A 26,828-nucleotide genomic window follows, 5' to 3' on the forward strand; every position below is an offset into this window, starting at 1 on the left:
TTTTACTCTGTCCTCACGTGACATGCATCCGCCTATCTGATGCGGGGTGGCGAGGCTCTTCTCCCACGGGTCGTTTCTATATAAAAACCACCCTTGACGGCTGTGACATCTTGGAAGATCGCGAGGTGCATTTCCGGAATCTACGAATATGCAGGCAGACGATCTCGGGGATCTCGATCTCGGTGTCGGGAATCTAGAGCAAGGCTGTGTTGTTCAAAGATTTGCAGGCATCTACATAACTTACTACCAGAGATGCTAGCTACTACATCAGATCTCATCAGATCGGCTACTTCTCGCATTCCCTCTCTAATGTCCCCTCCTCACCACCCCCCACACACTCACTTCTCTCTCTGTGCCCCGGTATCCCAGCTATATCACAGGTCGCAGATGCATCGCCGCCTTCACCATCTGGTCGGTACCAGATCCCAAGAACATGGCCACCACCAACAGGACCTCGCAAGAATGATTGATTCTGTGGAAATTCCAAATTGCAGCTAACTCGTGCTGGTGCCGAAGGCTGATCACCAACAGTGCAGCGTAGAGAAATGGATGCTGTGTTTTGTTCTCATGGGTTGATCTCTCAATCGGCATCTGCTAAGAGCCGATGACAAGTATTGTCATTTCCTATCTCTTCACGAGAGTCTCACGAAGTATAGTATAAATGATCACGCATATTGGGTCATATATCAGGTCATTCGTGAGGCTGCATTTGCAAGGTTTACTCTATTCACGGGGAATTATATCTCTCATTCTTCGTCCGAATCCAGTTCCTCTTCCGGAATCGGGAAGGTCAGGAGTGCCGCAATGCCGCCCAGTCCATCGAGACGCTTGCCGCTCTCATGATCTGAACTGAGCACCCGCACCTCGCCGCCCTCGACATCGCGGACGCGGTCCACGAGCGACACCCAGCGTTTCCGCTCAGCAACATCCTGCGAACGAAACAGTCGGTTCGAAACAATGAGCACGCCGCCGCCGCGGCCGACGGCGCCCTGATCCACGGCTGACTCTACCTCTCGTGGACCATACGTCGCCTTGTTTGTCTCCTTGCGCAGCTGCTCCAGGAAGTCGTCCATCAGCTTGGTCTCGCGCGCGTACTTAGTGTCAGCCAGGATGGCTTTGACTGCAGGCGACTGTAGAACCTCGGCGAGCGAGTTCATGTAGCCCGATGCTGAATGCACGACCACGATACTGGGTAGTAGTCGTTTGAGTGCTGGCGTGGTTGTCGCTGCTTCGGACTGGATATACTTCTGGAAACCTGCGGCCACGAATCCCGGCGAGGCGAGGAGGACCGGCCGCACGGCTTCGTTGTTATTCCCTGATGTGATACTGGTGTTGAATTCCATTTGTCGTAGGAGCGTTTCGAGCGTCACCCGGTAGAACTTGTTCATTCCCTGACTCACGTGTCAGCCTGTCAAACCCACAGTTCGCACGGTTGTTTAGCAAGTATACTTACTTTATCATGATCCCCTCCGCCCTGCCGTTTCCGAGGCACCGACATCTCAACCTTCTGCTTGAGAATAGTCTGGAACTGGCCGATAAAGCAGATATGCGCCAGACCGTCCTGCATCACGACAGCAACAGCCTCGGCACGCCGTTTCCCGCCCTCGTCCACGGCATCCTTGAGCATCTCAACAGCAATGCTGTCCCAGCCCACACCCTCGCCATCGGCCCCGATTTCCTTTTCTAATGTGAAGTTGCGGTTCAGTTCTAGATCGAGAGTATGGTACTGGCCAATCTTCGTGTGGGAAGTCTCATTCATGATCTGACCAGATACATGGAGTTGAGAGCTCTGCGGATCAAAGTCCAGATTCTTGACGCGGATCTCGAGAGTCAGATGCACGCGCGATGAGGTCGTGGAACCGGTGTCTTGGACGTTGGTGACGCGACGGATGGCGCTTGCGCGGAGGAGATCGCCTGGTCGGATTAGGTTGTATGCATGCCACTAGGATTAAAACATGAGTCTTTTCGATATCTAAAAAAGCGAGATCATACTGGGAAAACCTGTGTGGAGGAGGCAGATATAAGGAGGGGAAAGGGGAAGAGGCTGTATATGTACCATATCTTCGGGTTCTTCTGGAGAGAGTGTGACTGTCCCCGAGCCACCGTGCTCGATTTTGTTTTTTATCAGGCGCATGGTCGCGAGCGTGCCGTAGATGTCGACTCAAATCCGGAATGGGAGGCTCACGCTATCACAAGATGGTTGTCATGTCTTGGATGGGAACATTGGATCGAATATAAGATTCTCGGGTTTGTTGATCAACCCTCAGAGGTTGTAGCTGGCAGAATCCAAATAATGCGCGCTGTTCTTGCTCACGGCGATGATGCCCCGCCATATCATTTTGCCCTGGGCGACCGCCCAAAGAACTGCTCGACCGGCCATCCGGCAGAATGAAGAATGACGTCCAGGGCAGGTTGGAGACAGCAGAAAACACTCTGCGGAACACTCGAAAATCAACGGGGAGAAACGTGAAGTAATTTTGAGAGAGCTCATCTTGGGATACTGAGTCAAAAATGTTGGCAATCTGATAAGATCACCAGATAATATCAGATTGATGCTTAGATAACGCGTGAAATGTCCTAAATTTTACAGTTTCGGAAGAGAGCAGATGTCCCTTGGCAGATCATGTTCACAGAGCTTCAAAGTTCACTTGGTCTACATGCAACTCACTTAATTGCTTAGACATACTATGAAGTCAACGCTCAGGGTGCGCCCCACGTCGCACTGATCAGCCACTGATCGGCCAAGCACACAAAGCCAGACCCATGCTCCCCACTTTGCATGGGCTCAAATTACCCAATGGAGCCCTGAAGAAACCCTTAGACTGTGGAAATTACGGAACCGAAGCGGTTTGTGTCAGCGAGATTGTGTATTGTTGTTGGAGTAGGGGTCTGGTAGAAAGGAATAGAGTTCTCTTCTCTTCTCTCTTTCGTTTGCTCTCTCCAACTCCCCAAAATATTTGTATTTATTTTCACCTTTTCGCTTTTTTTTTTAATCCACAAGTCCCTCTGCAGCCATGGCGCTCTCGCTTCAGTCTACGTACAAGCTGGTCTCCGGCTATGAAATCCCCGTTGTCGGATTTGGGGTAAGTATCTCTCATCCCATGGAGAATTCGATTTGAGGAGACACCAAAAAAAACTCCGTTTTCTAACATGATATTATCACGGAATTAGGTTTACCAAACGTATGTCCACGCTGCCGCCGCCTTGGCCTTCATCTCGCAGACACTGATTCACGCTTAGTCCCCCGGATGTCACCGAGAAAGTGACCGTCCAGGCCCTGCAGCTTGGATACCGCCATGTAAGTGACATACACGATACTGGGCCACACGCAGGAACGCAAATTGACTTTGCTACCGCAGGTCGACAGCGCCAAATACTACGAGAACGAGGCGGAGTGCGCTGAGGCCATCCGCAAGTCAGGAGTGGACCGATCGCAGATCTTCTACACCAGCAAGGTGCCTCGGGGAATGATGGGATACGAGTTGGCAAAGCAGGCAATTGAGGAAAGCATCGCAGCGGCGAACCTGGGTTATATTGACTTGTATGCTCTTTCCTGGATATTATTCCAAGGATTTCCATTTTCGGTTTTATACTCACTCTTCGTTTCTTAGGATGCTGCTCCACGCACCCTACGGCGGGAGGGAAGGCCGACAAGGCGCATGGCGCGCACTGGTGGAGGCACAGAAAGCGGGCAAGATCCGGTCGCTCGGTGTGTCGAACTTCGGCATCCAGCACCTCGAGGAGCTGGAGACGTACATCCAGAGTGGCGTGGGCGGCCAGATCACCGTGGGCCAGTACGAGATCCACCCCTGGTGTCCGCGCGAGGACATCGCCGAGTGGTTCCGCAAGCGCAACATCGTGGTCGAGGCCTACTCGCCCCTGGTGCAGGCGACGCGGATGCAGGAGCCGGTTCTGCGGAACCTGGCTAAGAAGCACAGCAAGACCCCCGCGCAAATCCTGATCCGCTGGAGCTTGCAAAAGGTACGTGGCGATGATTCATTTTTAGTGGCAGAAGCCCAAGAAACCACAGCGACATGCTTATTCAATTGTTTCTCTCTGCTAGGGATATGTGCCCCTGCCCAAGTCGGTGACCGAATCGCGCATCGTGGAGAACGCAGAAGTCTTCGATTTTGCGCTGTCCGAGGAGGATATGGCCAGTCTGCAGCTCGACTCGTATGCGCCCGTGTGCTGGGATCCGGTGCGGGAATGTAAGATCTAAACGCGTATCAAAAGGAGATGTGTGGCATAAAAAAAAATTGCGAATGAGTTGTATGATACACCCAAGTAGTTAGCACCCAATCAGGCAGTTTGTTGATCCTCGGCACAACGTAATGCCGCCAACCCAAAAATAATCGACAAACGAGCACCTCCGCAACATCCATGCAGGTCTCTCCAGCCACACCTCTCCATCTTCCCTCCATGCCCGGGACATCGCCAGGCAGTCGCCGCCTCGGTAGCTCCTACGATGCCGGACGAGCCGCGGCGCGTCGTCCTGGAGAAATCCCGAACAGTGCGACGTCGCTACCAGCGCAGCAACAAGCCCTTCCAATTCACCGCCTCGCAGCTGCAGCGGATTGAGCGCGAACAGGAGCGCGAGCGCCGAGCAAAGCAGATACGTGATAAGGAGAAGAAGCGCACGGCCAACAAGAAGCGAAAGGCTGAGGAGGAGGCCCGCGTCCGGGAAGAACGCAAGCGCCGCGGGATACCGGACCCCCACGCCCCCTCCGTTCCTTCGAGTCAGCCGCTGCTCTCGAACTTCCTGGGGCTGGCGAAGCGACCTGCGCCGGTTGCTGCGGAGCCGTTGCCGACCGAGACCGGGGACCAGGGCGATGGCGGAGATACGGAGCCGGACAGCGAGGCTGGTGACACCGAGGTCGACGACGACACTTGTGATAATGTGGAAGAAAATTCGGGACAGGAGCTATCTGGCCTCCAGGACGCGGGCGTCCTCGAGAATTCGAAAAGTCCCGATTCTACCAGGAAGAACCAATGCGTGCCCAAAGACGACGACGAATTTTCTGATTGTTCAGCTTTCAACGATGAAGATATCATGAAAGAGGCCGAAGCGGCCGCAACCTCACAACCACTCCACGAAACAACGAACCATCCTACCCCCAGGCCATCGTCCTTCCTCCAGCCCCCTTCGAACAGCCGGCCGAAAGGTACGGCTAGCGCGATGGTCTCGTTCGGAGACTCCTTCAGAGATGAAACTGCGGACTTGCTCGAAGAAGCCTTCGCTGGTAGCTATGGTGATTCTTTTGGGCCATTGGATTTACCACGATAAACGCATTATTGGCGTTGATACATTGTGCTTCACTTGGATCTGAAGCAGGCGTCTTGGCAGTGGAGTCGGCCCGACGGTCGAGAATGGACATCCGCCCTGTTCGGATAGCACATTGCATGCATTCGGGTATAGAAGTCGAGCGATATGCAAGACGAGAAGCTCATCCGACGGGCCAGAGCGGCGGTTTCGGGCTTGGATGCTCGATGGATGTAGCCCATCAACGACACACGCAGATCGGGAATGACGACACTCGATCGTCTGCATTACACTTACCCCAATCAACTATATTTCAATGTCCTCTGGCTGCCATTCTTCTGTGTAGTATACTTCTGGTTACAATATTTCGTTTTCTTCCTTTTCTCTCTCTTTACATTCAGTAATCCACCATGCCCTTCGTCCAGGCCAACAACCACCGCCTCCACTACGCCGACTCGCACCCCGCCGGCCCTCCCGCCACAACCGGCCTGACCTTCCTCTTCATCCATGGCCTGGGTTCCTCACAGAACTACTATTTCCCCGTGCTCCCCCACCTCACCGCCACCCACCGCTGCATCACCCTCGATACATACGGGGCTGCCCGCTCGCCGTACACCAATGACCCGGTGTCGATCCCCGCCATCGCCCAGGATGTCGTCGGCGTGCTGGACGCGCTGAAGATCGCGCGGGCCGTCGTGGTCGGCCACTCGATGGGCGGGATTGTCGTAACAGAGCTGGGCGCGCGGTTCCCAGATCGCGTGCAGGGCGTCGTGGCTATTGGGCCGACGCATCCGTCGGAGACGTTGGTGTCGGTGATGGGGAAGAGGGCCGACACGGTTTTGGAGGGTGAGTTTATATATTCGCATTATTCCCAATATCCCTCCGTTTTATAATAGTCATTGTCGATTATTGATTTATACCTTGCAACCGCTAACTCTATATACCAGCCGGAATGGAACCAATGGCCAATACCATCCCCTCCGCTGCCGTCGGCTCGCGCGCCACCCCGCTCCAGAAAGCTTTTATCCGGGAGCTGCTGCTCGGCCAGGATCCGCGGGGCTACGCCGCGCTGTGTCGTGCCATCGCCAGCGCCCAGCCACCCGACTATGCTGCCGTGCGCGTCCCGTTCCTGCTCATTGCCGGCGACGAAGATAAGTCTGCGGCTATGGAGGGGTGCCGGCATATCTTTGAGCGGGTGTCGAGCAAGCACAAGGAGCTGGAGGTGTTGAAGAGTGTCGGGCACTGGCATTGTATCGAGGCGAGTGAGGATGTCGGCGGACTGGTTGCTCGGTTTGCGGGGGAGGTTGCGACGTATACCCTAGAGGGGAGTAAGGCTGATGCGGCTTAATTAGGGGACTAGGGGTTTGATTCAATGGTGAGGTTATAGAGGAGCGGTTTTTCTCTTATTGACATCCCGGTGGAAGATGCATGCACTCGATTTCAATATGTATGGAGAACGCTATCGCCATATAAATTAACACATGAAGAAAAAAAAATTGAATCTCTCTCAACAACGCCTTGCCATTCATGTGCCGTTCGTGGCTGATTCACTTGCAACCAGCTTGATGTCGTAATTGAGCTCAAGCCCAGCTTGAGGGTCGTCCTTGCGTGGCAAGAAATCTACAACTAGCGAGTCCTTAACGGCAAAAACGGAGTCATTGGTCAGATATTGGTCTTTGCGATCAAAGATTTGTGTTGTCAGAGGGCGGTAGCCATCATAGGTAGCCTGGAAATGTAATTAGACTTGAAGCAGAAAGAAACACTTGAGCCGGACTCACAATAATATGGATGTGCGCAGGTCGGAATGGATGACGGTCCATAAGCTCCAGGAGTTTACCACCAGGACCTAGGATATTAGATCAGTATGAGTTCTGCAGAAAATGCCCCAGCAAGGAGAAGAAGAAAACACACCGTCATCAGGAACAGGATACGGCGTAGGCCGCAAACAATAAAAGTAATAGCGGCCATCCTGATCCGTCTTAAACTTGCCACGAAGATTGAACTCGACCTGCGCGGGATCCTGCTGCTCATACAGCCCATTCGTCGATGCCTGCCACACTTCGACTGTAGCGCCCACCAGGGGGTGCTTAGTCGTGAAGTCGATCACGCGGCCGTGCATAAACGCCATCTCGCCGTCAGCAGGCTTTGTCTTGACGATATCATCGCCGTTCTGGCGGTACGGTGTGTCGGCGCGGAAGAACGGGCCCAGGATGGCCGTGGCCGTGGGCGCGTCTTTGGCTTCGTCCGCGAGGGTGAAGGTGATTTCGTCGACGAGGCTATCAACAAGAATTAGTGGACTTGGATACCTTGAAGTCACTTTTATAGAAGATGAAAAAAAAAAAAAAACATACGACTCCAGTCCGATCACATCGCACACCAGCTGGCCCTCATTCCGCTTATCGTCGCTCATCTGCCCGGCCCAGTTGAGCATTTTCACGCCGGCCATCCACTCGTCGACCGTCAACTCGTTCTCGCGCGCAAAGTCGTGTACATGCCGGATGAGGCCAGTCATCAGCTGTCGCAGCCGCGGCGACGTCTTGGGACCCATGGCGCCGACGACATGGTCGGTGAAATTGGGATCGAAGCGGTGCGTTGCCATAGTTTTGATTGTCGGAGGTGTTTTTGTGTTTTATTTGTGGTGACGTCAAAAGTAGAGGAAGAGAAAAAGAGAGAAAAAAACACCGAGGTCACCCACGAGGCTGTCGCGAGCTTATTATATAAAAGTACAGGTGTCCTCTAGGCCCCGGATCTGACCAACGCGCTGCAGCTTATTTGCAACCCCGCAATCCCGCAACCCCGTTCCTTCATCGGATGTGCTTGCGAGCTTCCGCTTGTCGTCGGATGGCGCGCTTCCGATCGATGGGTGGGGGGCGCATGTGGGGCATGATATAGATGATGGAATGGGTATACTTATGCATCTTAATGAGTAATGGGTAATATCCGAAGATCTCGTATCAAGCAATAGTAATATCCATAGAGACAGAGAAGTGTATGGCGTGAATGGCCTGGTTGACTGTGATAGGGTCTGAGCCCTACATATCCAAGTGCATGGAAGTAGATCTAGGTAGAGGTAGTAGAATAGAATCTAAGATCTCTAGGGTTTTCCAAGCATTTCATCGCCTCCCCTTGGGAGGCCCCCGTTTTGTCAAGTTCGCTGGCAGTTCTTGCAGCTGCTGCCCACGCTCCCAGATCTTGCCTAGCCCGACCTTGCGCTCGACCACCACATCGACAAAGTCCAGCGACACGAGCCGCTGCGGATCGCCGCTCTCGTCACCCCCGTCCTTGCTTAGTGGAACACCCTCACTGAGAATGACGCCATTTTCACTGCGCCAGAATGGACACCCGGCCGCCAGCGCCTTGCGAAGATCGAGGTAGAGCAGGACCTGTGCATCGCGTCGCATGCCCGAGATGACCCGACCCTCGTCCGGCGCTACGGCCGCTCTCTCCTTCCAAGTCGATGTATTCCCATGCCCTGCACCATTCTTATGCACGGCTAACACGGATTCCAGCGACGGACCCGTTGCGAAGTGCACGTGGTTCCGGCCCATGCAGCGCAGGCCGCCCGATTGCATGATCGCCGGCCAGGCGGCGTGGAAGGTGCCGTGTACGACGGTGTCGGGGAGTTTCGATTCATCAGCCAAGGACAGTGGTTCGAGGAACGATGCGGCGTCCACACTCTTGATGCTGTGGCCTTGTGTTGCGCGGATCAGGAAGTGGGATGGGTCGCTGTCCTTGACGGTTAATGCCTGCTGCGTGGCATTTTGCTGGCCCTCGCTTGAGGTCGGTGCAGCGGCCAATACTGATGTCGAGGGCTGGTCCTCCTCGGCTGCGACTGTGCCGGCCAGGTGTTCCGCCTCGGGAGTGGTCACAGGCACCGTGGTCGTTTGGGTGGTGGGTTCGGAGGGCTGCGCGGATGGGATATGGAGAAGGGCGAACCGTTTCTTATCTGATGAGCCCACCGCCTGGATGATCTCGGGGAAGGTGACTTTGAGGGACTTGAGTTTCCGCCATGCCATCTTTTTTCACACCCGGTCAGCCACGTTCACATAGACTTCTTCAAGCTCTCTAGATAGAAAGACAATAGGAGAGCGAAAGAGTAAATCAGTGACATACCACGTCCATCACATTTGCATAGCCTTGGGCATTCATCTTCAGCCCCTCCTTCTCTGCGGCATGTCGGAGCAGGAAACTCAGAGCTTTGGAGACCTGCACCTCACGGCTCTGGCCTCCGCCGCGGTTCCGATCTTTGTTCTGTGGCATTGTGGTTTCGCGCGAGAAATAAAGTCGTTACATTGGATGAACGCAAGACCGAGGAGCTTTCATGGGTTCGCTCAGTGTCGTGGATCTCGAGATCTTCTGGTGGGGCACAGAGCAACCACGATCAGTGGCCCATTTGGGGACAAGAATGAGTCGACACGACGTGTGACTCACTGTGATTCACAGGCCAACCTCACCGGTTGCCTGAGACCTCGTAATATTGCTCAATGCCATCAGCATAAAAAAAAAAAACGAAAAAAAAAACAAGGACACTATGCTCGAGGAAAGAATTCGAGCTCCGAGAAAAAAAAGTGGGGAGTTGTCAGTGGGAGGTTTTTGACATCATCGAGCGCCGTTTGACAGAACTACAGAGTCAGAAGAACCCATCAATGCATTTGATTCATTCCTCTGACCTTCGCTTCGCTCAGGCGACTTTGAAAGATGTAGTAGAGAGTAAAAATTAGATTTAAAAGGCTTATTCTATATTGTATCCTATTTAAGAGGTCCTATTCTTTATTAAATGTATAGATAGCCATTTTATTACTACTATTATTATTTTATTAATATTTTTTTTACTCTTAAATTAAAAAATTAATTTTCCAATCCTTTTTCGAATCCCTTTTCGAATTTATTTTTCTAATTATCTCTTTTCTCTCTCTTTTCTTTCTTTTGTAACGCGTATTGAAGGTCGCAGAGTCACGTAGGAGGTAGCAAAGTCGAAACCTCCCAGATTTTCTGCGACCCACTTCACATCTTATATTATTAAATTAAACCAGAAAAGAAAAAGGGTATAGTATGTCTCAATAAACACAGTCCCACCAATATATGCAAATAAAACCAATCAAAATATTCGCGAAACCACCAAAACTACCGATCGCAGATACAGTTGCATTCCGCCACGGGACAGACCTTATGGCGCAAGAACCAGTCGTGCGCGTGGTGCGCATGGAATCCATGGTTGCAATGGATACAGAAAACCACAAACCGCCGCATCACCTCGGCCTCACTGGGCTTGCGAGAGTTGGACTCCGCATCGGCGGCGACGCTGGCGCGGGACATCGGGTCCGGCGAGCCCAGCCAGAGCGTGCAGACGCCACAGCGCGGCATATGCCGACCACAGCGCGGGCACACGGTCCCCGACATGGTGGAGGACCCGAGCGGGTTGCCGACTGTCGGGTGTACGGTTTCGCCTGTTGCGGACGGGGAGATCTGAGAGGAGGCGTCGTGCTGGGTGAGCGGGCGGGTGCAGTAGTTGCAAGTCAGGCTGACTTGTTGCGGTGGTGCGGGTGTGAGCTTCCGGCCATCCACGGTCACAGCGAAGCGACGAGACCCGACGTCGAATCGCGCGCGTTCGAGTTGAAGCTTCCACGAGTTCATCTGTCGCCGGTAGGTTTCGCGCCAGGCCTCGAATTGAGTGATGCATGCTGGGTTGCTAATGATTCGTGGGACCGTGTAGCTCATTGCCAGCACTGGAGTCTGAACATCATTGAACTTGTCGATGTAAGACTGAAAAAGTCCCAGAGCTTTGTGGCCCAGTCCCGTAAGCACCACACCCTCAATATCCCCCTGGCGCATTGCTTCCGAGGTAGCCTCCTTCAAGTAAGTGGTCAACTCGGCATCGGGTAACCAGCGGAGGGCGACTTCTACGCGATACCGCAAGGGCAGTGTAGTCTCTTTGATGACTGCATTCCAGTCGCCCTTACTGACCAGCGCAAGAATTGCTCGCGCGTAAGGATCAGTGAGTTCTTTGGCAATCTCCGCACAAGTCTCCTCCCAGTCAGTCCCATTGTCTCCCTTGGCGGCACCGGCAATAGCCATAGACAATAGTTTATGGGCTTGCGTAGATTCATTGCTCCGAAGCCCCAGATATGCGAGCTTGGGCTCATCCTGGAAAATAGCCAAGGCCGCTGCTTTGGTGTGTTGGTTCTCGGCAGACAGGTTCTTCACCAACTCCTCAAGTTCACGGTGGGTTTGTGCTGCACCACATAGTCGGAGACAGAGACGGCGGTGTTCCGGATACGCCGTCTCGCAGCCTTTGATTTCGGGCAGATTCAACTGTTCCGCTAAATAGATGACCGCTTCCGCTACACTCTTCGGGTCGTCCGCCTTGGAGCTGATTCGCCTCTTTTCAAAGCCATGGCCTGTGATGATCATCAGTGACGGCCCATGGGCAAATATCATATTAAAAACGAACCGAGATCGTTGTTCCAAACATTTCTTACGCCCAGATAGTTCATGTCTAGGCCATTGACAACCATGGTCATCCCAGACGAGTCGGCTCGGGCACCTAACAAGAGTGTGAGACCTTCGTTTGTAAGTTCATGATATAAGACAACTCACGTTGGACCCAGCTCCAACAATCCTGCAGCGCCTGATCATCTGCTAGGATTTGCTGGTTTCTGGCCTCATCAAAGAGATAGCCTTCTTTGCATCGGAATCGACTCAATGTGGACAGTGTCAAAGCCTCTTTCGCAGTAAGTGAAGTACCAAGGGACCCTAGCGACATTGCACGTTCCCGGTTTTCACGGCTCGGGACGGGCTCAGAGCCAAGAACCCTGGAAGCGGGCAATTGGCTGTTTGCCCCTGCTTCAGGGTCTTTTGAACTGGACAGGACTCGTGTCCGAATATTCTCAACCAACTCGGAGATGGGGGAAATATGCTCGGACAGAGGGTGAATCGCCCGGATGTCGGAATCATTGGATGAAACACCACACGCCAAGACCCCCTGCGAGGATAAATCGACAGGCGCACATGGTGGCCGCGTGTTAACGATCCGCGCTTGACCGTTTCCATCGAGTGCGATTGCGCTAGGTTGGGAAGATATGTTGAAATTGAGGAAGTCGAATGTCACGATTCGTTCCTTTTCTGTGCAGCCGCGAGCAGGATGATCGAACGGCGCGCATACGTCCCTCACGTGTTTGGTATAGACCGGTTCCGGGTAGTTTCTGAAGGAGCCCTGACCAAGAGTGTCGTCGATTGAGGCGCGATATTCTTCCGACAAGTAGTCCTTGGCGATATCATAGGTTTTAAAGTGGCCGGTACTCGAGAGAGCACCCAGGTAGCCTCGATTGGTTTTGGAGAAGCGCAAACTCCAGATCGATGCTTTGGGATTGAATACATTCTTGAATTGCAGCGCAGTCGCTGCTTGAGCTGATTCCGGGTTGCCCGCAGAGGAACCGATGGATGGCGACGCCAGCCGGGATCCCACGCGTCGATCCCAGACGCAGATGGTGCTCTCGTTCGATGGGAAGCAGGATGCAATATAATTCTCATCGAGCCAATCAATCGCCAGATTGTGAACACAACGAGTAGGAAATTGTAGGGACGGATTGCCAGGTCCCTCTGTGCGAAGAAATGGGTTAGCGCCACAGAGATGCCGATAAAGCTCAGACACGACAAACCTCGAAGATCATAGATCCGTACAAATTGCCCCTTGACACCCGTAACCAGTGTGTCGGGATGGTCTCTGAAAAACTTGATACTGGTGATAGGCTCGGAGCTCGCGAGCTTTCTCAATGGCTCAGTAAACCCTATGTATCCGCCTGCGGGGCTGAGTCGCTGATTCACATCCCAGATATTCAAGCAGAAGTCGTTGCGGACGCGGTCAAGACCCGATGCCACCAGGCCATGGGTGCTGAATGCGACCGCATTGCAGTATCGCTGGTTGCGCACCGGGAATGATAGAGACTCCTTGGCGTTGGCGTCGAGGCGCAAGACGGTGGCCTCGCCGGACGATTGCCCCACGGCAATTAAATTCTCGTTGGATGTAGACCAGTCGAACGCACGGAAGAGAGGAACATCGGTCAGGGTGGTGAGCACCTCGTGTCGCAAGGCTTTGCCGTCAAAGCCTGCCACTTTACAGAGATGAAATGACTTCCCCGTCACATCGACCGAGAGGAAACGTTGTTCGGTGGCCGACGAGGTCGGGGACCAGCGCACAGCAGACTCCATGCCCCCTCGTGTATCAGGACCAGTTCAGAGGGGGCGTAGATAATTCACAATCAATTGAGCAGAGAGGGAAAGCCGATGATCTCAAGGGATTCAGCTGGCCGTTCATTGGCTGCCTGGATCCGGGGACGGCCCGACAATGTGCCGATGTCTTTTTTCTTTTCGTGGCTTTCACGCAGTGTCCATCTTTCCTTCTCTCTTGCGCTTCTCTAACTCCTGTCTTCCTCTGCAATTGGGTGAAGATGTCGAATGACACCCGTAATCGCCGTGATCCCCCGAAACGAAAGAGCCGCGACGGCTCGGAGGATGCACCGAGAAAGAAGCAGCACCGCAAGGCCGATAGCCCCGACGAGATCCAATTTGAGGACTACGGTAGCGACGGGGATATTAAACCAACCCACAACTCCAAGGGAAAACCTGCACGAAATGAAAACGAATACCCCTCAGTGAACGATCTGAAGAGACGGATCCGAGACGTGAAGCGCCTTCTCAACAAGAAGGACTTGTCCGCAGACGCTCGAGTTCTGCAGGAGCGCGCTCTGTCCGGATATGAACAGGATCTTGTCGAGGAGACGGCGCGAAGGGAGCGGTCGCAGATGATCAAGAAGTACCACTTTGTGCGGTTTTTGGGTATGCGGTTGATCCTCCTCACCACAGACTTGATGTGATGCTAACGAGTTCCTGTCTGCTCGAAAGACCGCAAGACGGCAACGAAACAGCTGAACCGACTCCTTCGTCGTGAGAAAGAGCAGAACCTTGATTCCAAGCAACAAGCCCATCTTGCAAAGAAGATCCGAAAAGCCCGCGTGAACCTCAACTACACGATCTACTACCCTCTCACGGAAAAGTACATTTCACTCTACCCCAAGTCGCAAGGGAAGCCTTCGGACAACCCCATCGCAAAATCCGAGCCCGAGCCCGAGCCGGGATCTCGGCAGGAAGGGAAGCAATCTGACGCTGCTAAGCCCCCTCTCTGGTCAACTGTCGCCAAATGCATGGAAGAAGGGACGCTAGATCTTTTGCGTGAAGGAAAAAAGAATATTGACGCCAATGGAGAAGTAATTCCGGTCTCAAGTGCAGCAACAGTGACCAGTACTGAGAAGAAGAGTACGAAGAAAGCAGGGTCGAAAGACCACAAGGATAAACACGTGGCTGTTGAGAAGAGAAAAAAACATGGCAAACCGACATCGAAAGAAAAAGCACGAGGAAGAGAGCAGACGCATAAAATACCCCAGCCGGCTGAAGCGGAGGAAGAGAGCGACGGCGGGTTTTTCGAGTAGAGCATCTACTTCTTCTCACTTGATATCCATTTGCTCTCTGGTGGCATCCAGCGCCAATACATTCAAGTCAATACCTTCAATCTCTTGATCTCGTCCTGACCACACCCCACGCCGATAGCTTTCTCCTGGACTCAATTTATCCTTGACATCCTTCACACCCTCCACCCCCTATCCCCAACTACTTTCTGCTTCGTCTCGCTTGCCTTTCCCCGTCATATATCAATATTCATTCTTCTTATGATATGCCTCCATCTTCATCTTCACATTGGTCTCTATCTCAATCCTCGTCTTGATATTCACTTTCGACGTCACCTCGATCTCTCGATTTTCATCGTACCTTCAAGTCTTTCCTCTTCTTCTCTTTCACATACTCTTCGCTGTTATCCATACCGGAGAGCTCAACGAATTTGCCTTCCTCACTGGTGCCTGATCTATTTCAAATTGCGACTTTTGATGATCGCCACCGCCAGGTTCATCTCTCAGTTGCAACCTCATCTGCCGAAGCTTTTTCTCATCCTACATATTCTCATCTTTGGCCACCTCACCAACACTGTTGACCCGATTTTCCAACGAGTCCAGTGAAATCAAGCAACATGGCTCCTCTCAAGGACGCCCACATGGCTTGCAGTGTTCCCGCAATTAAAATGATGGAACGTTCTCTCAAGGAATCGCGAAACCAGTGCCTCAAGCTGCTCGACGGCCACAACAAGTTCGGCAAAGAGCAGCTCTGGACCAAGAAAGACGGCGCGGGTCAAGACCCCGAGACCGAGGAAGACAAAATCCAAATGAAGCTGGCGACGTTGGTGGAGTTCCATAAAGACGAGCCAGCGTTCCCGCCAACCAACACGCGCCTCAGCGACGAGCTCGTCTACCTCGCCACCAAGTTCATCAACGCCAAGGCGCGCGGCGAGCACTACCCCTACGACTTCACGGCCAACGGCGAAATCCGCACGTCGCGGGTCCCGTCCGGCCCAGCTCCCATCCTGTGGGCGCATGGGCTGCCCTTCTTCCCTATCTACAAGGGCTACTATATCCTCTGTGGCCGTGAGCACGCCCCGTGGATCGGCTGGCGCCTGCAAGAGCGCAAATCGGCCTCGGCCAAGGACCACCCAATGTGGTCTGTTGGCGCGGTCGTCGCTCCTGCGTCGGCGGTGGCTGCCAAGCACACCGTGGATCGCCAGCTGTTCTCTCACAAGGCCGAGGGCAAAGACATCGACAAGATCTACAAGGGCAAGGATGGCTCCCGTGATGTGATCGCTTCCTCGCACCATTGGTGCACTGTCCTCCCCAAGAGCGCTGAAGGCGTTGCTTCCATTTGTCCGCTGTGGTCGATATGTGGCTACAACGTGCACTGTGGACCGCAGTCTGAGGACGACAAGACTGTCACGATTATGCCGCAGGAATACTTCGCCAAGCACGGCATCGAAGTTAATTATGCTGTGCTGGCCAAGCCCTACGCCAACAACAAGAAGCCCCGCGCTATTGGGGCTCGAAGCGATGTTGATGGAGACTCGAAAGGCTACATGGAATCGAATATGGAGTTCGAGGACCTAGGCGACGAGGGCACGGACGATGAAACGCCCATCTCCATGGATTTTGTCGAAGAGGAAAAAGACCTGGGACTGCTCGGGCTCTCCGAAAAGGAGGAGAAGGAGAAGGAGAAGGAGGTTGCGGAGGATGGCGAGAAGGACAACGAAGAGAATTAGAGAGAAGGAAACATGATGCCCAAGGATGGAAAGTGATGATTTCGGGGGGAGGACGGGGGTGTCCCCCTTTTTCAAACCCCTTTTCTTTTCTTTTTTTGCATGTCTTTCCGGAGGTCTTTTTATTTGCATTTTTTTGCATACAGCAAGCACCATTACCATCACCCACACAAAGCTATACCCGTTGGCGAGAAAGTTCCTATACCTTGATCTTGATGGTCTTTTTTTTTTTTTTTTTCATTCCCGGCTTGATCTTAGCAGCAGTTGAATCTACATATTGCTTCATACGGTGGGTTTAAAATCGGTCAGATTGCAGAAGTAGCCGGAAAGAAAGTAGAGCCTTATACTTAGCAAGACCTTAAGAATCAAGAAACAGAATAAAGACGAGGGAGACAGTAAAAGAAAGGAAAGAAAAAACTCCAACGTTGTCGCCTCCAAACCCCATCTACATATGCTAAAGTGGAGGACAGGTTCGGCCAAAAGAGATATGACAGTAGATGAGAAGGGCCCGTAAGAAATGTGAGGATGAGTCGGGGAGAGAGAGAGAGAAGAAAAAGAAAATGGACGCATCGAAGAGGGAAGACGCTCAAAGACGGGATAAGCGGAGAGTGTGTGTAAGAATTGGGTTAGGGCTGAAAAGGAAGGCAAGTATTCCATCAAGGAAGAGCCCGATCCAAAGATTTCCAGCGCCAAGGAAGACAAAAAAGGAAATAGGGTCATATCGTGCGTGTCTCGTAGCAGAGTGAAAATGAAATCCATGGAGATCCATCGCCAAATGGATGCGCTGACGCCTGGGTGCCACCTTGAAAATGCTAGCGATCCTGCGCTAGGAGGCGAACATTGAGCATGAACGAGTTGATTGCATGCGACCAGGCCATCTGAACCCCAAGCCAGATTGCCGTGGTGCTTTCTCAGTAAAAAGAGAGAAAGGACAAGAGCTGAAGAGGCATCAAGTCCTCCCAAAAAAAGAAAAAGAAAAATGTGGGCGGAAACGATGAGCGATTTACATCACCATGCAGCCACCGCTCTGGGCACGCCGGCGTCTACCACCTAGGGCGGAGATTCCACTGACGCCGTAGGTATCGTCGTCATCTTCATCGGCGTTGTAGAGTCGCTCCGCTTCGCGAGCTCGGCGTCGCCGGCGACGGGCACCCGCACCAACGGCGCCGGCTTCCTCAGTAGCCATCATGTAATCGCCCCATTTCCGGTCCAGCCGGTTCGCCGAGGCCAGATCACCCCGTAGAACACGCTTGGTATGCTCGTCAACGGTCATCTGCCACCCATAAAAGCATTTGAGCTGGATGATCTGGCTCGCGTACGTGGGAGACGGCGAGGGAGTGGAAGCAGGCGTGACAAATGTCGTGGTCATGGGGGACGAGTCGGCACCCGAGGTCTGTGTCACAGTGACAACGGTCGAAGCAGGCTTGCGAGCGCGTGGGATGTATGCGTTGCTCATCAGGACTTCCTTGACGCCAGCCCAGGTGACGTTGGCGCAGTCAAACACAACGAGTCGCATTCCCACTTTGGGCAGGGCTTCGCTGTATCCGCGTCGCCGGACACGATAGCTGGCCTCCATGAGTGTGAGGTCCGAAACTCGGGTGTTGTCCATCTCGACTGATCGAAGTCGAGGACAACCCTTCATCACCTGCAGCATACCGATGTCGCTAAGACTTTCACAGTAGCTAACGTTCAGGTGCTCAAGTTGCTGAGCACACGGTGCTGTAGCCAGGGCGATGAGGGTACCATTTGTCAGGTCCGGAAGATCTTCCAATTCCAAATGGGAGAGGTTCGGCGTCGTGCGAATGACGTCGATGATCGACTCGTCAGTCAGCTCGGAGCACTGGGAAACCTGCAAACCCTCCAGATACGGGACATTGTGGGCCAGGCTTTTCAAGCCGTCATCTGTTACCGCCGGACATTGATGAAGATCCAAGTGTCGAAATTTGCGAGATGGCACAATGGGCCGATCAGTCAGCACGTCGAGGATCGGGTCGACGCCGTGGATCATTGTCTTCAAGCTTTGGTCGCTCAAGTCGGTGCGGCTCATGATCAACCGTTCCAAGCTATTGCGCTCGAACAATGCCAACGCAAAATCTGGATCATCAAAGCCACGGATTTCACTGGCACGAAGATCCTTCAGCCGCTCACACGACTGGACAACCCGATGCAAGCCTTTATTATCGACGTTATTGCACCATGAAATATTCAAGGTTTCAAGTTGTGGGCAGGATTGGGCGATAATTTTCATGGCCGAGTTAGTCACACTCGACAAGCCTGACAGGTTGATGTATTCCAAACGTGGATTGCGGAGCATAAAATAGTGGATAGATGTCTTGTCGATGCGGCATCCCTCGAGTGAAAAGTTGACGACATTCCGACATAGATCTGAGATGCGCTCTCCATCCGAGGACCATTTATCTCGCAACTGAACGCAGCCTCTCAAGTTAAGGTCACGCACAAAGGGTCCTCCGGAGGTGATGAGCTTCACCAGAACATCGCTCGGGATTTTCTGATAGTACTCGGCAGTGTCGACCTTGGTCCATAATTGCCCGTCGTAGCACATTTCATTCCACTTTTTAGATACGGCCGAGCAACGAACAATCTCTTGTGGCGTCAGATAATGGAAGATCTCCGTTTTGAGTTCCTGGGGCATGTCGCCCCAGAAGTCGAGAGACTTGGCCGGCTGAGACTCCGGGAGAGTAATGTCTGTATCCACTACATCGTCATCTTCTGGCACTTCTCTGCGGGGCGAGCCGCGCGATGTGGGCCTTAAATCGAAGGGCATCGGTGCCGTGCGTGGCTGGGAGATATTGGGGGAATCGGTTCCCACCAGACGGATTCGATGATTCGTGCCCTGGGACTCACCAGGAGACCCAGAACAGCCGGGGGTGGCAGGGCGCGGATTGAGGCTCCCGTAAAGCTGGGACGAACTGCCATTTCCCAAGCAGGGCGAATATGCCGCCGAAGACAGCGAGACACACGATAAGGAAGCCGTATGGTCTCGACGGTAGCCAGTCGACGCAGACCGGCCCCGCCGGGCTAGCGTCGGACTAGACGACATGCGCTGGAGACTCTGTAGTAGTTTTCGACGACCCTTGAGCTTCGGTGGTTGCTCTAACGGAATCTGGCCGTTGGAGGAAGCCGGGCTGGCCGGCGAGACTTCCTCGGGAGAGGGAACGACCTCATCGGATACTCGTGCAGCCATGTTGACGAGTTAGGTTCACACTTGCAGCACCCGTTTTTTTTATTGTTCGTGAGAAGATCTCCAGGCCTGCCAAGATCTTCAAAGGCCTCTTCCGGGGAATACCGGTTCCAATGTCGAGAGTCACAAAGGGTTGATGAGGGGTGGTCAGGGCCACAGACGGGGTGGGGATCGAGTGGAGCAACGGGGCGTGCGATCTTGCACCGCAAGCTCCTAGATCAGCATAGTGATGCTGGCGATCAGTAGTGCTTGTCTTGCGGTTCCCAGCCCAGCTTCTGCGGTGTGAAGAGAGATGCAAAAGAAGAAGATATGAAAAACAGAACGAAGGAGGTAGATCGGTGGGGAAACCACGTTGGCCGTTGTGTCGGGGGACCACGGCGAGCGAACCATGGGAATGTCCAGGCGATCCAGCGGGACTTGTCGCAAAGTGACGTTCAAAGTACCGAGCGGTCCGGAGCGTTGAGACGGAGGGAGGGCATGCTGGGAAACGAAGAAAGAGGGGAAGAGGGGAAGAGCAAGCAGGAGAGGAAGAAGAAGGAAAGCAGAGAAAGTGAAAAGCAAAAAGATAAGGAAAAGGCGGAATGTGCACTGGAATGGGGGAACGCGATACATCGACTAGACCCGCCTGGACTATGGGCGGTGGCATGGTCGACGAGGTACCCCAGAAGTACTTCCCCCTCTTATCGCTTATCGCCCCGCCATTCGTCGATTCCTTTGTATTCTGCAGAGGATCGAAGTATACAAAACACCTTGATTCCTTATTCCTTGATTCCTCGACTACACCTATTCTTTCTTACATCTGTTTACTTGTTCACCTAGGACCAGGAGGGGTGGTCTGACAGCTCGTGCCACCTAAGCTGAGTAGTTGCGTGGCTGAGACCGTAGCCACCGGCATATCCTCGGCTGACAACACCCCGAGTGCACGAAAACCTCCAAGGAAAGACATTCAGAGACGCCTCTGGAACCACCAACCGAGAGGGGGCGATAAGGGTGCCTGAGACCACCGTGATTGGATTGAATTCGTCTTTTTCGCTCTTCTGGGCGTAATGAGTGGGGCGCCAGTTGCGGGGAGGTGCGGTCCGTGGGACTGTGAAAGACGGTTGTTAAATGTGGCCCAGGTACCCAGGTACGGTGGAGGCGAGACAAAAAAAAAACTGTCTGAATTGGACAATTCACTGAGGCAGTGATTCGCAAGGGGGGCCTCTTGGCACATCATACGATTCCAATCCTCCATTGATATCTCCGGCTGAGCCACCCCGGCTCCACTTTGCAGAGAACTAGTTGTTGCCAAGAGACATTGAGCCACTGTCTATATGTTCTATGGCTTATAACTACACCGAAAAGTCCATGATTCATGATATCTAGATTTCTTTTGCCATGCAATGCAATATGGTCTTGCATCTCTAGTCCACACGTATGATCCAATGCAAGAAAGAAATAGGTATCCCAAAAGCAAAGGTCTGGCAAATCATGAAGCATTGCCCCGACAAGAAGAGAGAAAAGAGAAGAAAAAAAGAGTATGGCATGTTCATAGTCATCAGCCATCAAGGTTGCCCTCAAAGCACAGTGATCGAGGCACTACCGAGGAATTTTACACACCCGACCGGGAAAGATACCCATTCCCCTGCAAAAAAAGAATCGCATGCAGCAATTAAAACCAAATCAACTTTGTGGGGTATCGCGTTTTCGGTCGTAGCAAAATGGCGTGGCAGAAGTGTGGAAGTGTGAGAGGGTTAGTTATCCATCATCCACGGGTGTTCGAGCACCTCGGTGATGGTCAGCCGGTTGTCGACATCGCGGTCAAGCATCTTGCGGATCAGGTCGATACAGGCTTCCGAGAAGGGGAGGAAGGGAATGCGGAGTGGATGATCGAGGATCTCGTCGACATTGTAGAACGGATTCTCCTTGTAGACAATCGTATAGAGGAGGATGCCCAGGGCCCAGATGTCCTGTTCTTTGCCTCGGTAGGATTTGCCCTGCAGAACCTCCGGAGCCGCATAGTCTAGGAGAGAAAAGCTGTCAGCATTCTTGAATCGCCCCCTGCACATCCCAGGAAATACAAAACATACCAATCGTGCCCACAAAAACATCAAATGGCCCGTTTTTGATGTAGGCCGCGCTGCCGAAGTCGATCAACTTGATTCGTCCCTCTCCGTCGAGAACCACATTTTCGTCCTTGATATCGCGATGGACCACCAAAGCCTTGGTATGCAAATGGTGAATTGCGCTCACGACTTGTCTGAAAATGGCCCGGCACTCCGACTCGTCCATGTTTGCCTTGAGCTCAATGTAGTCGAAGAGGTCCATGCCCGGGAGCCCATGCGGAACCATCTCGATGTAATAGTTGACGTCGTCTTCGAAAAAACCTTCCATCTCCATAATGTTGGGGTGTTTGAGCCCGTCCCGCCTGAGGAAGTCCAGGACGTGGATTTCCAAGGGTACCGTCCCCAGACGCCGATCACGGGTCCATGTATCCACCAAGATCCGCTTCTTTGTGACATACTTGAGCACCATCTTCTTCAGGGGTTGCTTTTTAAGACGGGCCAGTTTGACCTGCCCATAGGCGCCTTGGCCCATCTCCTCCAGGATCACGTAGTCGTCAATGCTTCGTTTTTGTGACTCTTTCTTTGCATTGGCGGGCATGACTTCGGGAACCGGCTGGACGGGCCGGTCCGTCAGTGGCTCGGAGGCAGCTTCGCTGAGTTGTTGACTCAGAGTTGAGGTCGGGCCTTGAACTTCCACGGTGGGTTTGTTGGTGTCAATGGGCTGCGTCCCGGAGCCGGCGGCGGATGGGCGATCTGACGCAGTGGGCGTGGGAGAAGTCGGCAACGATGACGAGAGATTAGCAGCGGCCCCGGCGGCATGGATTTGCCTCGAGTAGGTGATCCACAAGGCGTAGACAAGCTCAGTCACCGCGATCGTATCATCACTGTCATCTGAATCGCTGCTGCGGGAGTCGAGCTTTTCCGCCTGCTCCTTGGAGAAGAAGGAACCGCTTTTGACCACCCGCAACTGGATATCCACGACAATAGTCGAGCCGTCCCGGTGTTTGGCTAACAGGCCACTGGGCTCGTTGAAGACTGACGCTGCGTTGGCTTTTCCATCGCGAAGGATGGACAGCGTTCGTGCCCGCCGAAAGCTGTGTTCAGGAATGACAATTCCGTCCACTAGGGGCACATTGTCTTCCTCAGTCAGGACATCCAGAATCTCGTCAAACCCTGGCACAAGCTCTGTGATATGAAGCCCCTCGGGGCGTTCCTGGCCAAAGAGAACAGAGGAAAACACAGAGTTGGAGCTCATGACATTCAAAGATGCAGATGACAGCACCATCATGCCAGCAACATGGGGAAAGCTCGATACTTGGAGTGTGCGGTCCCCTTCCGCCTTGCCCACGGTCACGGGAATGCACACCCCGGCCGAAGTGCGAGCGGCGAAGTGTTTCAAATCCAGAATATTAGCCAATCCCTTCTCGGGTGAGGTCTCGAGAGACTCGGACGGTAGACACGGGAGAATTTCGGTGATCGGCTGGCCTTGTCGAACTATAGATGAACCCCAGATCTTGTCGGCATCTCCATGGGCATCCACGACGTTCCAGGAATCGTCGCAGCGGACGAAAGCGACATTCTCAGTGATCTCCTCCATTACCCAAATCAGGCCACCACGCTTCTCCATGACCCAGACGCTGGCCGAGCCCTTACCGCCGTCTCGCTTCTGGATTGGGACCACATCTCCACACAAGAGAACCCCTCGCGACTTGTGGGCTGGATGGTTGGGGTTTCGGGGGGTTCGCGTGCTTGAACCATATCCGTCGTCTGTCTGGGCTCTCCGGGGCTTCTTTTCCCGTGAAGAAGGCTTACTGAGCAGCTGTGCCGTCACGCCATTCCCTAGCTCTCGAAACTTCGGGTTTACAGCGGAGATGTTAGGTTGACCCGATTGAAGTGGCGCTCGGGCTGCGGCATCAGTACTGGGGTCCCGAAGCTTGTCCTCAAGCCACTGTCTGTGCTCTTTTTGTACGACTTCGAGGATACTGAGCCGACGAACCTCGGACTGGGCGACTCCAAATATAAGACAGGAAAGGTCATTAGCTGCGAGGATGGTCCACGGTGCTTGGGCTTCGGTCCTGAATACGGCCTGGGAGACCGGGGTCCATTTGCTGCTGTGGGTATGCAAGGCCGGGATTGGGACACCCAATCCAGCCGTCGAAGAGCTCAGGGAAGTGAAAGGATCCGCGGAGGCGTATGGTTGCGCTAGTGTTTCCATCAGCTTGCTCTTGAGGGAGGCAGAGCTCAGGTCCGTGTATGTACGTTTTAAGCTTACGCGCCTGGACGATGGGGCGGATTTTAGGTCCATCCTCTGGTGCGGAATACGATCAGTGGGGAGCGGGCTCAACAGCTGCGAGCCGTCCGAGGTTCCCTGGGACCCAGGGTACAGTTCCTGGGTTGCATCTCGGGCGCTGAGGGGAGATGAGCTGGTGTCTGAGAAGGCCTTTTCGAAAACATTGTCGCCATTCACATCCGCGGGTCCTGTGAGGGGTCCTCTGGCGTGGGTGGAATGCTCGTCATTTGTAAGCACATTCGCTCGGGCCAGAAGGTCCATCATGCTCTGGATATCCGCGTCGCCCGTGACATTGGCCTGTGCATTGGCGATTGCTGGGTTGCTGGCGGCCCATCCCATGCGGTCGCGCATAAAATCAATCGACCGTTTGAGAATGTTGTGCCGATTTTGGATTAATTCCTCAGACTGTTGGGCAAAAGAAAATGAATGTAGGGACTCCAGAGGAAATCGATGGAGATCCTCCAGATCCGCACAGCTCCGGCTCATCGACATGCGACTGGTGTGCGCTCGAGACGACGAGCGCGAACGCGGTGACGGAGAGGGGCGCTGAGAAGGGATCGGGGCCAGCGACGACGTCGACAGGTTTGGAAGGGTCAGAACACGGGACGGCTGGTGCTGACGTATACGATCCAGTCCAGATGGACCGAGTCCATGTTCGCTCTCGAATAGCGGGGATCTGCTGCGGTGGCGCAGAAGGGGTCAACGTCGTACGACAGGAGCAGAAGGGGCGCGGTCGGTGCTCACCTTGAAAGAGGGTCATATCCCGAGCAAATGCTCTCTGTCGAGCTTCTCAAGGGCTGGTCCGTCTGCAAGGAAAGTCTTTGGAATCCCGGTTCCGACTCGGGCGACTCGGAGAGCGGTCCCAACGGAGACGATAAAGGACTGGGTTCGCCTGAGTCCTGCAATTAGCCTGGCTCTTGTAACCCTTATCAACACCATCGGGCGCGGGTCGAAGGTTCCATTCCACCGGGGGGGGGGGGGGGGTTTGCAGAGAGGTGTGATCCACTCAAATGATCGGACGGGGGAGTCAATTTCCACAGTGAGGCACATGGCAACAGCATGCAGACCATTCAGCCTCGAATAGCCCTCTCTCCCAGGCCAGAGGTAAATCAAGTCGGCTGCCATACTGACATCCCTCACTCCCCCGTCATTTGGGGGCTTTCACTGGTCTCGAGGACGACAGCACAATATCTGTAATTTTATTTTTCGACCAACATCCCCCCCCAACTTACCCGCTCAGGGCCCCATGGAATGTGAAACCAAGACCGTCGGCCGAGGGTCAGAGGGACAGGAGCGCATGACTTACCATCCGGGTTATACGCAGCCCCCATTCTTTCCTCGCTTTTTTTTTTGGTCTTTTTGTTTGGTGCGATCCAAAAGATGCAGGCGACTAACAGATCAGAAGGAAAGGATGAGGCTCAAAGCAGACGAGCTCGTGCAGGTGAAACGACATGCGAAAAAGAACGGAATGGGGCCTGGTGTAGTCATTCGCAGGGGTCAGCGGGCTGCGACCGGGCAGACGAGAGGGCAGCAGCCTCGTCGAGTCACAGGCGGCATATGCGCAGAAAATGCAAAAGAAAAGGGGTGCAAAGAAGAAGAAGAAAAAGGACGGCGGGGTTGGCAAAAGCGAAGAAGTGGGGAGAGGAAAAAAAAGGAAAAGGGACTGGGTCCTCTCGGGTGATGTAATGAGGTTTCTCCGAATTTCTTGCAGGCCCAACGAGGATCGTATTGATACTGCAGATGATAGTGATAATACAATAGTGATGCCGGGGAGAAAGGGATTCCAATTGTCCAGGGAAAAGGGAGAGATGAACATTTGGATCGACCGATCGACACTGGGAGCCATGTGGGACATTGCTCGGGCTATACATCCTGCCCTGTACCCACGTAGGTCTGCCGAATCAACCCAGGAGAATGATCGGGGTTGATATGGAAGAATTGGATTAGCTGAATACTCCCTATCTGTAAAATAAAATAAGAAATCGACTTACACTAAAAATCTGAGGAATGGATTTTCACTCGACTGCCGGTGTAGATCTATCCAGCCATATAATCAAATCAATCTTATATTCCCCAAACCAACAACACAGTAAGGCATATATCAGCAGGTCAAGAAGTCGATATCTAAAATTTGTGTTCCCTCTAATTTATAAACCCTTTCTGTAAAGCTTCCTGTATGCCATGGAACCAAGTCTTGCCATCTGGTTGTACCCATTGTCATCAGGATGTATACCATCGACAAAGCAATGAACACCAGACCCTTTGGAGGTGGACATATCCACCAAGACAATCCTCTTCTGCTCAGACGCTTTCTTTCCGGCCAAAGCACGGAACTGGTGGCTCACGCGCTTCACGAATAAATCCACTTCCTTGTCGGCACTGACAAGTAAAATAGAGAGAATGACTGTGGACTCGGGGGATGCCAGCCCAAGATACTCGACAAGGTTTTCCATGCGCTGGCCTGCCTCCCCGAGTTTGAAGGACTGGAAACAGTCGTTGGAGCCAGCGTTGACGGTGAAAATGTTTGGCGATTAGTCCTCCACCGATTTCCTGGCTTTCTTTTCTATTTCATCGATTCTGAAGCCACGCCAGCCCTCGTGATGATTAGACATAGAGCCGTCTTGACGTGAGCCCACCATGCGAACATTGAGACCATGGAGCTGGAGCATTTGCAACAGCGATTTTCTATACCCTGCTCCATCGGACGATCCAATGCCTCGCGTGACTGATCCGCCTAGGGGCATTAATCGCAATGCATCCTCGAAAATGGTTTCAGATGAGTGATCTAGAGTATTCAGAAGTTAGTCATGATGTCGAGACATCTGCCATCGGCCAACTAGTTC

General features: G+C 53.2%; 11 protein-coding genes across 11 annotated transcripts; 5 read left to right on the forward strand and 6 right to left on the reverse strand.

Moving 5' to 3' along the window:
* Nucleotides 1-746: 746 nt before the first annotated feature.
* Nucleotides 747-2,134, reverse strand: NUU61_005151 (putative translation factor pelota; the record flags this gene model as incomplete). Its single annotated transcript, XM_056655733.1, has 3 exons — nucleotides 747-1,391; nucleotides 1,454-1,942; nucleotides 2,057-2,134. The coding sequence occupies 3 exons, from the start codon at nucleotides 2,132-2,134 to the stop codon at nucleotides 747-749; spliced, it is 1,212 nt and encodes a 403-aa protein (XP_056511346.1).
* An 880-nt stretch (nucleotides 2,135-3,014) lies between these two features.
* On the forward strand, nucleotides 3,015-4,219 carry NUU61_005152 (aldo/keto reductase family protein; the record flags this gene model as incomplete). Its single annotated transcript, XM_056655734.1, has 4 exons — nucleotides 3,015-3,083; nucleotides 3,333-3,541; nucleotides 3,612-3,981; nucleotides 4,064-4,219. The coding sequence occupies 4 exons, from the start codon at nucleotides 3,015-3,017 to the stop codon at nucleotides 4,217-4,219; spliced, it is 804 nt and encodes a 267-aa protein (XP_056511347.1).
* Nucleotides 4,220-4,465: 246 nt separating this feature from the next.
* Nucleotides 4,466-5,284, forward strand: NUU61_005153 (uncharacterized protein; the record flags this gene model as incomplete). Its single annotated transcript, XM_056655735.1, has 1 exon — nucleotides 4,466-5,284. One exon carries the CDS (start codon nucleotides 4,466-4,468, stop codon nucleotides 5,282-5,284), a length of 819 nt encoding a protein of 272 aa, XP_056511348.1.
* Nucleotides 5,285-5,670: 386 nt separating this feature from the next.
* On the forward strand, nucleotides 5,671-6,608 carry NUU61_005154 (alpha/beta fold hydrolase; the record flags this gene model as incomplete). Its single annotated transcript, XM_056655736.1, has 2 exons — nucleotides 5,671-6,106; nucleotides 6,208-6,608. 2 exons carry the CDS (start codon nucleotides 5,671-5,673, stop codon nucleotides 6,606-6,608), a joined length of 837 nt encoding a protein of 278 aa, XP_056511349.1.
* A 177-nt stretch (nucleotides 6,609-6,785) lies between these two features.
* NUU61_005155 (intradiol ring-cleavage dioxygenase) lies at nucleotides 6,786-7,859 on the reverse strand (the record flags this gene model as incomplete). Its single annotated transcript, XM_056655737.1, has 4 exons — nucleotides 6,786-6,986; nucleotides 7,039-7,106; nucleotides 7,172-7,536; nucleotides 7,612-7,859. 4 exons carry the CDS (start codon nucleotides 7,857-7,859, stop codon nucleotides 6,786-6,788), a joined length of 882 nt encoding a protein of 293 aa, XP_056511350.1.
* A 514-nt stretch (nucleotides 7,860-8,373) lies between these two features.
* NUU61_005156 (tRNA 2'-phosphotransferase) lies at nucleotides 8,374-9,520 on the reverse strand (the record flags this gene model as incomplete). The annotated part of the gene is made up of 2 exons (XM_056655738.1): nucleotides 8,374-9,276; nucleotides 9,374-9,520. 2 exons carry the CDS (start codon nucleotides 9,518-9,520, stop codon nucleotides 8,374-8,376), a joined length of 1,050 nt encoding a protein of 349 aa, XP_056511351.1.
* An 864-nt stretch (nucleotides 9,521-10,384) lies between these two features.
* Nucleotides 10,385-13,468, reverse strand: NUU61_005157 (uncharacterized protein; the record flags this gene model as incomplete). The annotated part of the gene is made up of 4 exons (XM_056655739.1): nucleotides 10,385-11,658; nucleotides 11,712-11,804; nucleotides 11,858-12,859; nucleotides 12,919-13,468. 4 exons carry the CDS (start codon nucleotides 13,466-13,468, stop codon nucleotides 10,385-10,387), a joined length of 2,919 nt encoding a protein of 972 aa, XP_056511352.1.
* A 239-nt stretch (nucleotides 13,469-13,707) lies between these two features.
* Nucleotides 13,708-14,745, forward strand: NUU61_005158 (Efg1 domain-containing protein; the record flags this gene model as incomplete). Its single annotated transcript, XM_056655740.1, has 2 exons — nucleotides 13,708-14,095; nucleotides 14,162-14,745. The coding sequence occupies 2 exons, from the start codon at nucleotides 13,708-13,710 to the stop codon at nucleotides 14,743-14,745; spliced, it is 972 nt and encodes a 323-aa protein (XP_056511353.1).
* A 593-nt stretch (nucleotides 14,746-15,338) lies between these two features.
* Nucleotides 15,339-16,451, forward strand: NUU61_005159 (uncharacterized protein; the record flags this gene model as incomplete). Its single annotated transcript, XM_056655741.1, has 1 exon — nucleotides 15,339-16,451. One exon carries the CDS (start codon nucleotides 15,339-15,341, stop codon nucleotides 16,449-16,451), a length of 1,113 nt encoding a protein of 370 aa, XP_056511354.1.
* Nucleotides 16,452-17,451: 1,000 nt separating this feature from the next.
* Nucleotides 17,452-19,653, reverse strand: NUU61_005160 (F-box domain protein; the record flags this gene model as incomplete). Its single annotated transcript, XM_056655742.1, has 1 exon — nucleotides 17,452-19,653. The coding sequence occupies one exon, from the start codon at nucleotides 19,651-19,653 to the stop codon at nucleotides 17,452-17,454; it is 2,202 nt and encodes a 733-aa protein (XP_056511355.1).
* Nucleotides 19,654-21,383: 1,730 nt separating this feature from the next.
* NUU61_005161 (serine/threonine-protein kinase) lies at nucleotides 21,384-25,316 on the reverse strand (the record flags this gene model as incomplete). The annotated part of the gene is made up of 4 exons (XM_056655743.1): nucleotides 21,384-21,652; nucleotides 21,720-24,664; nucleotides 24,730-24,877; nucleotides 25,292-25,316. 4 exons carry the CDS (start codon nucleotides 25,314-25,316, stop codon nucleotides 21,384-21,386), a joined length of 3,387 nt encoding a protein of 1,128 aa, XP_056511356.1.
* Nucleotides 25,317-26,828: the final 1,512 nt, after the last annotated feature.

The sequence above is a fragment of the Penicillium alfredii genome (assembly GCF_028826965.1).
Source record: "Penicillium alfredii strain IBT 34128 chromosome Unknown utg000007l_segment0_segment0, whole genome shotgun sequence".
Taxonomy (NCBI): domain Eukaryota; kingdom Fungi; phylum Ascomycota; class Eurotiomycetes; order Eurotiales; family Aspergillaceae; genus Penicillium; species Penicillium alfredii.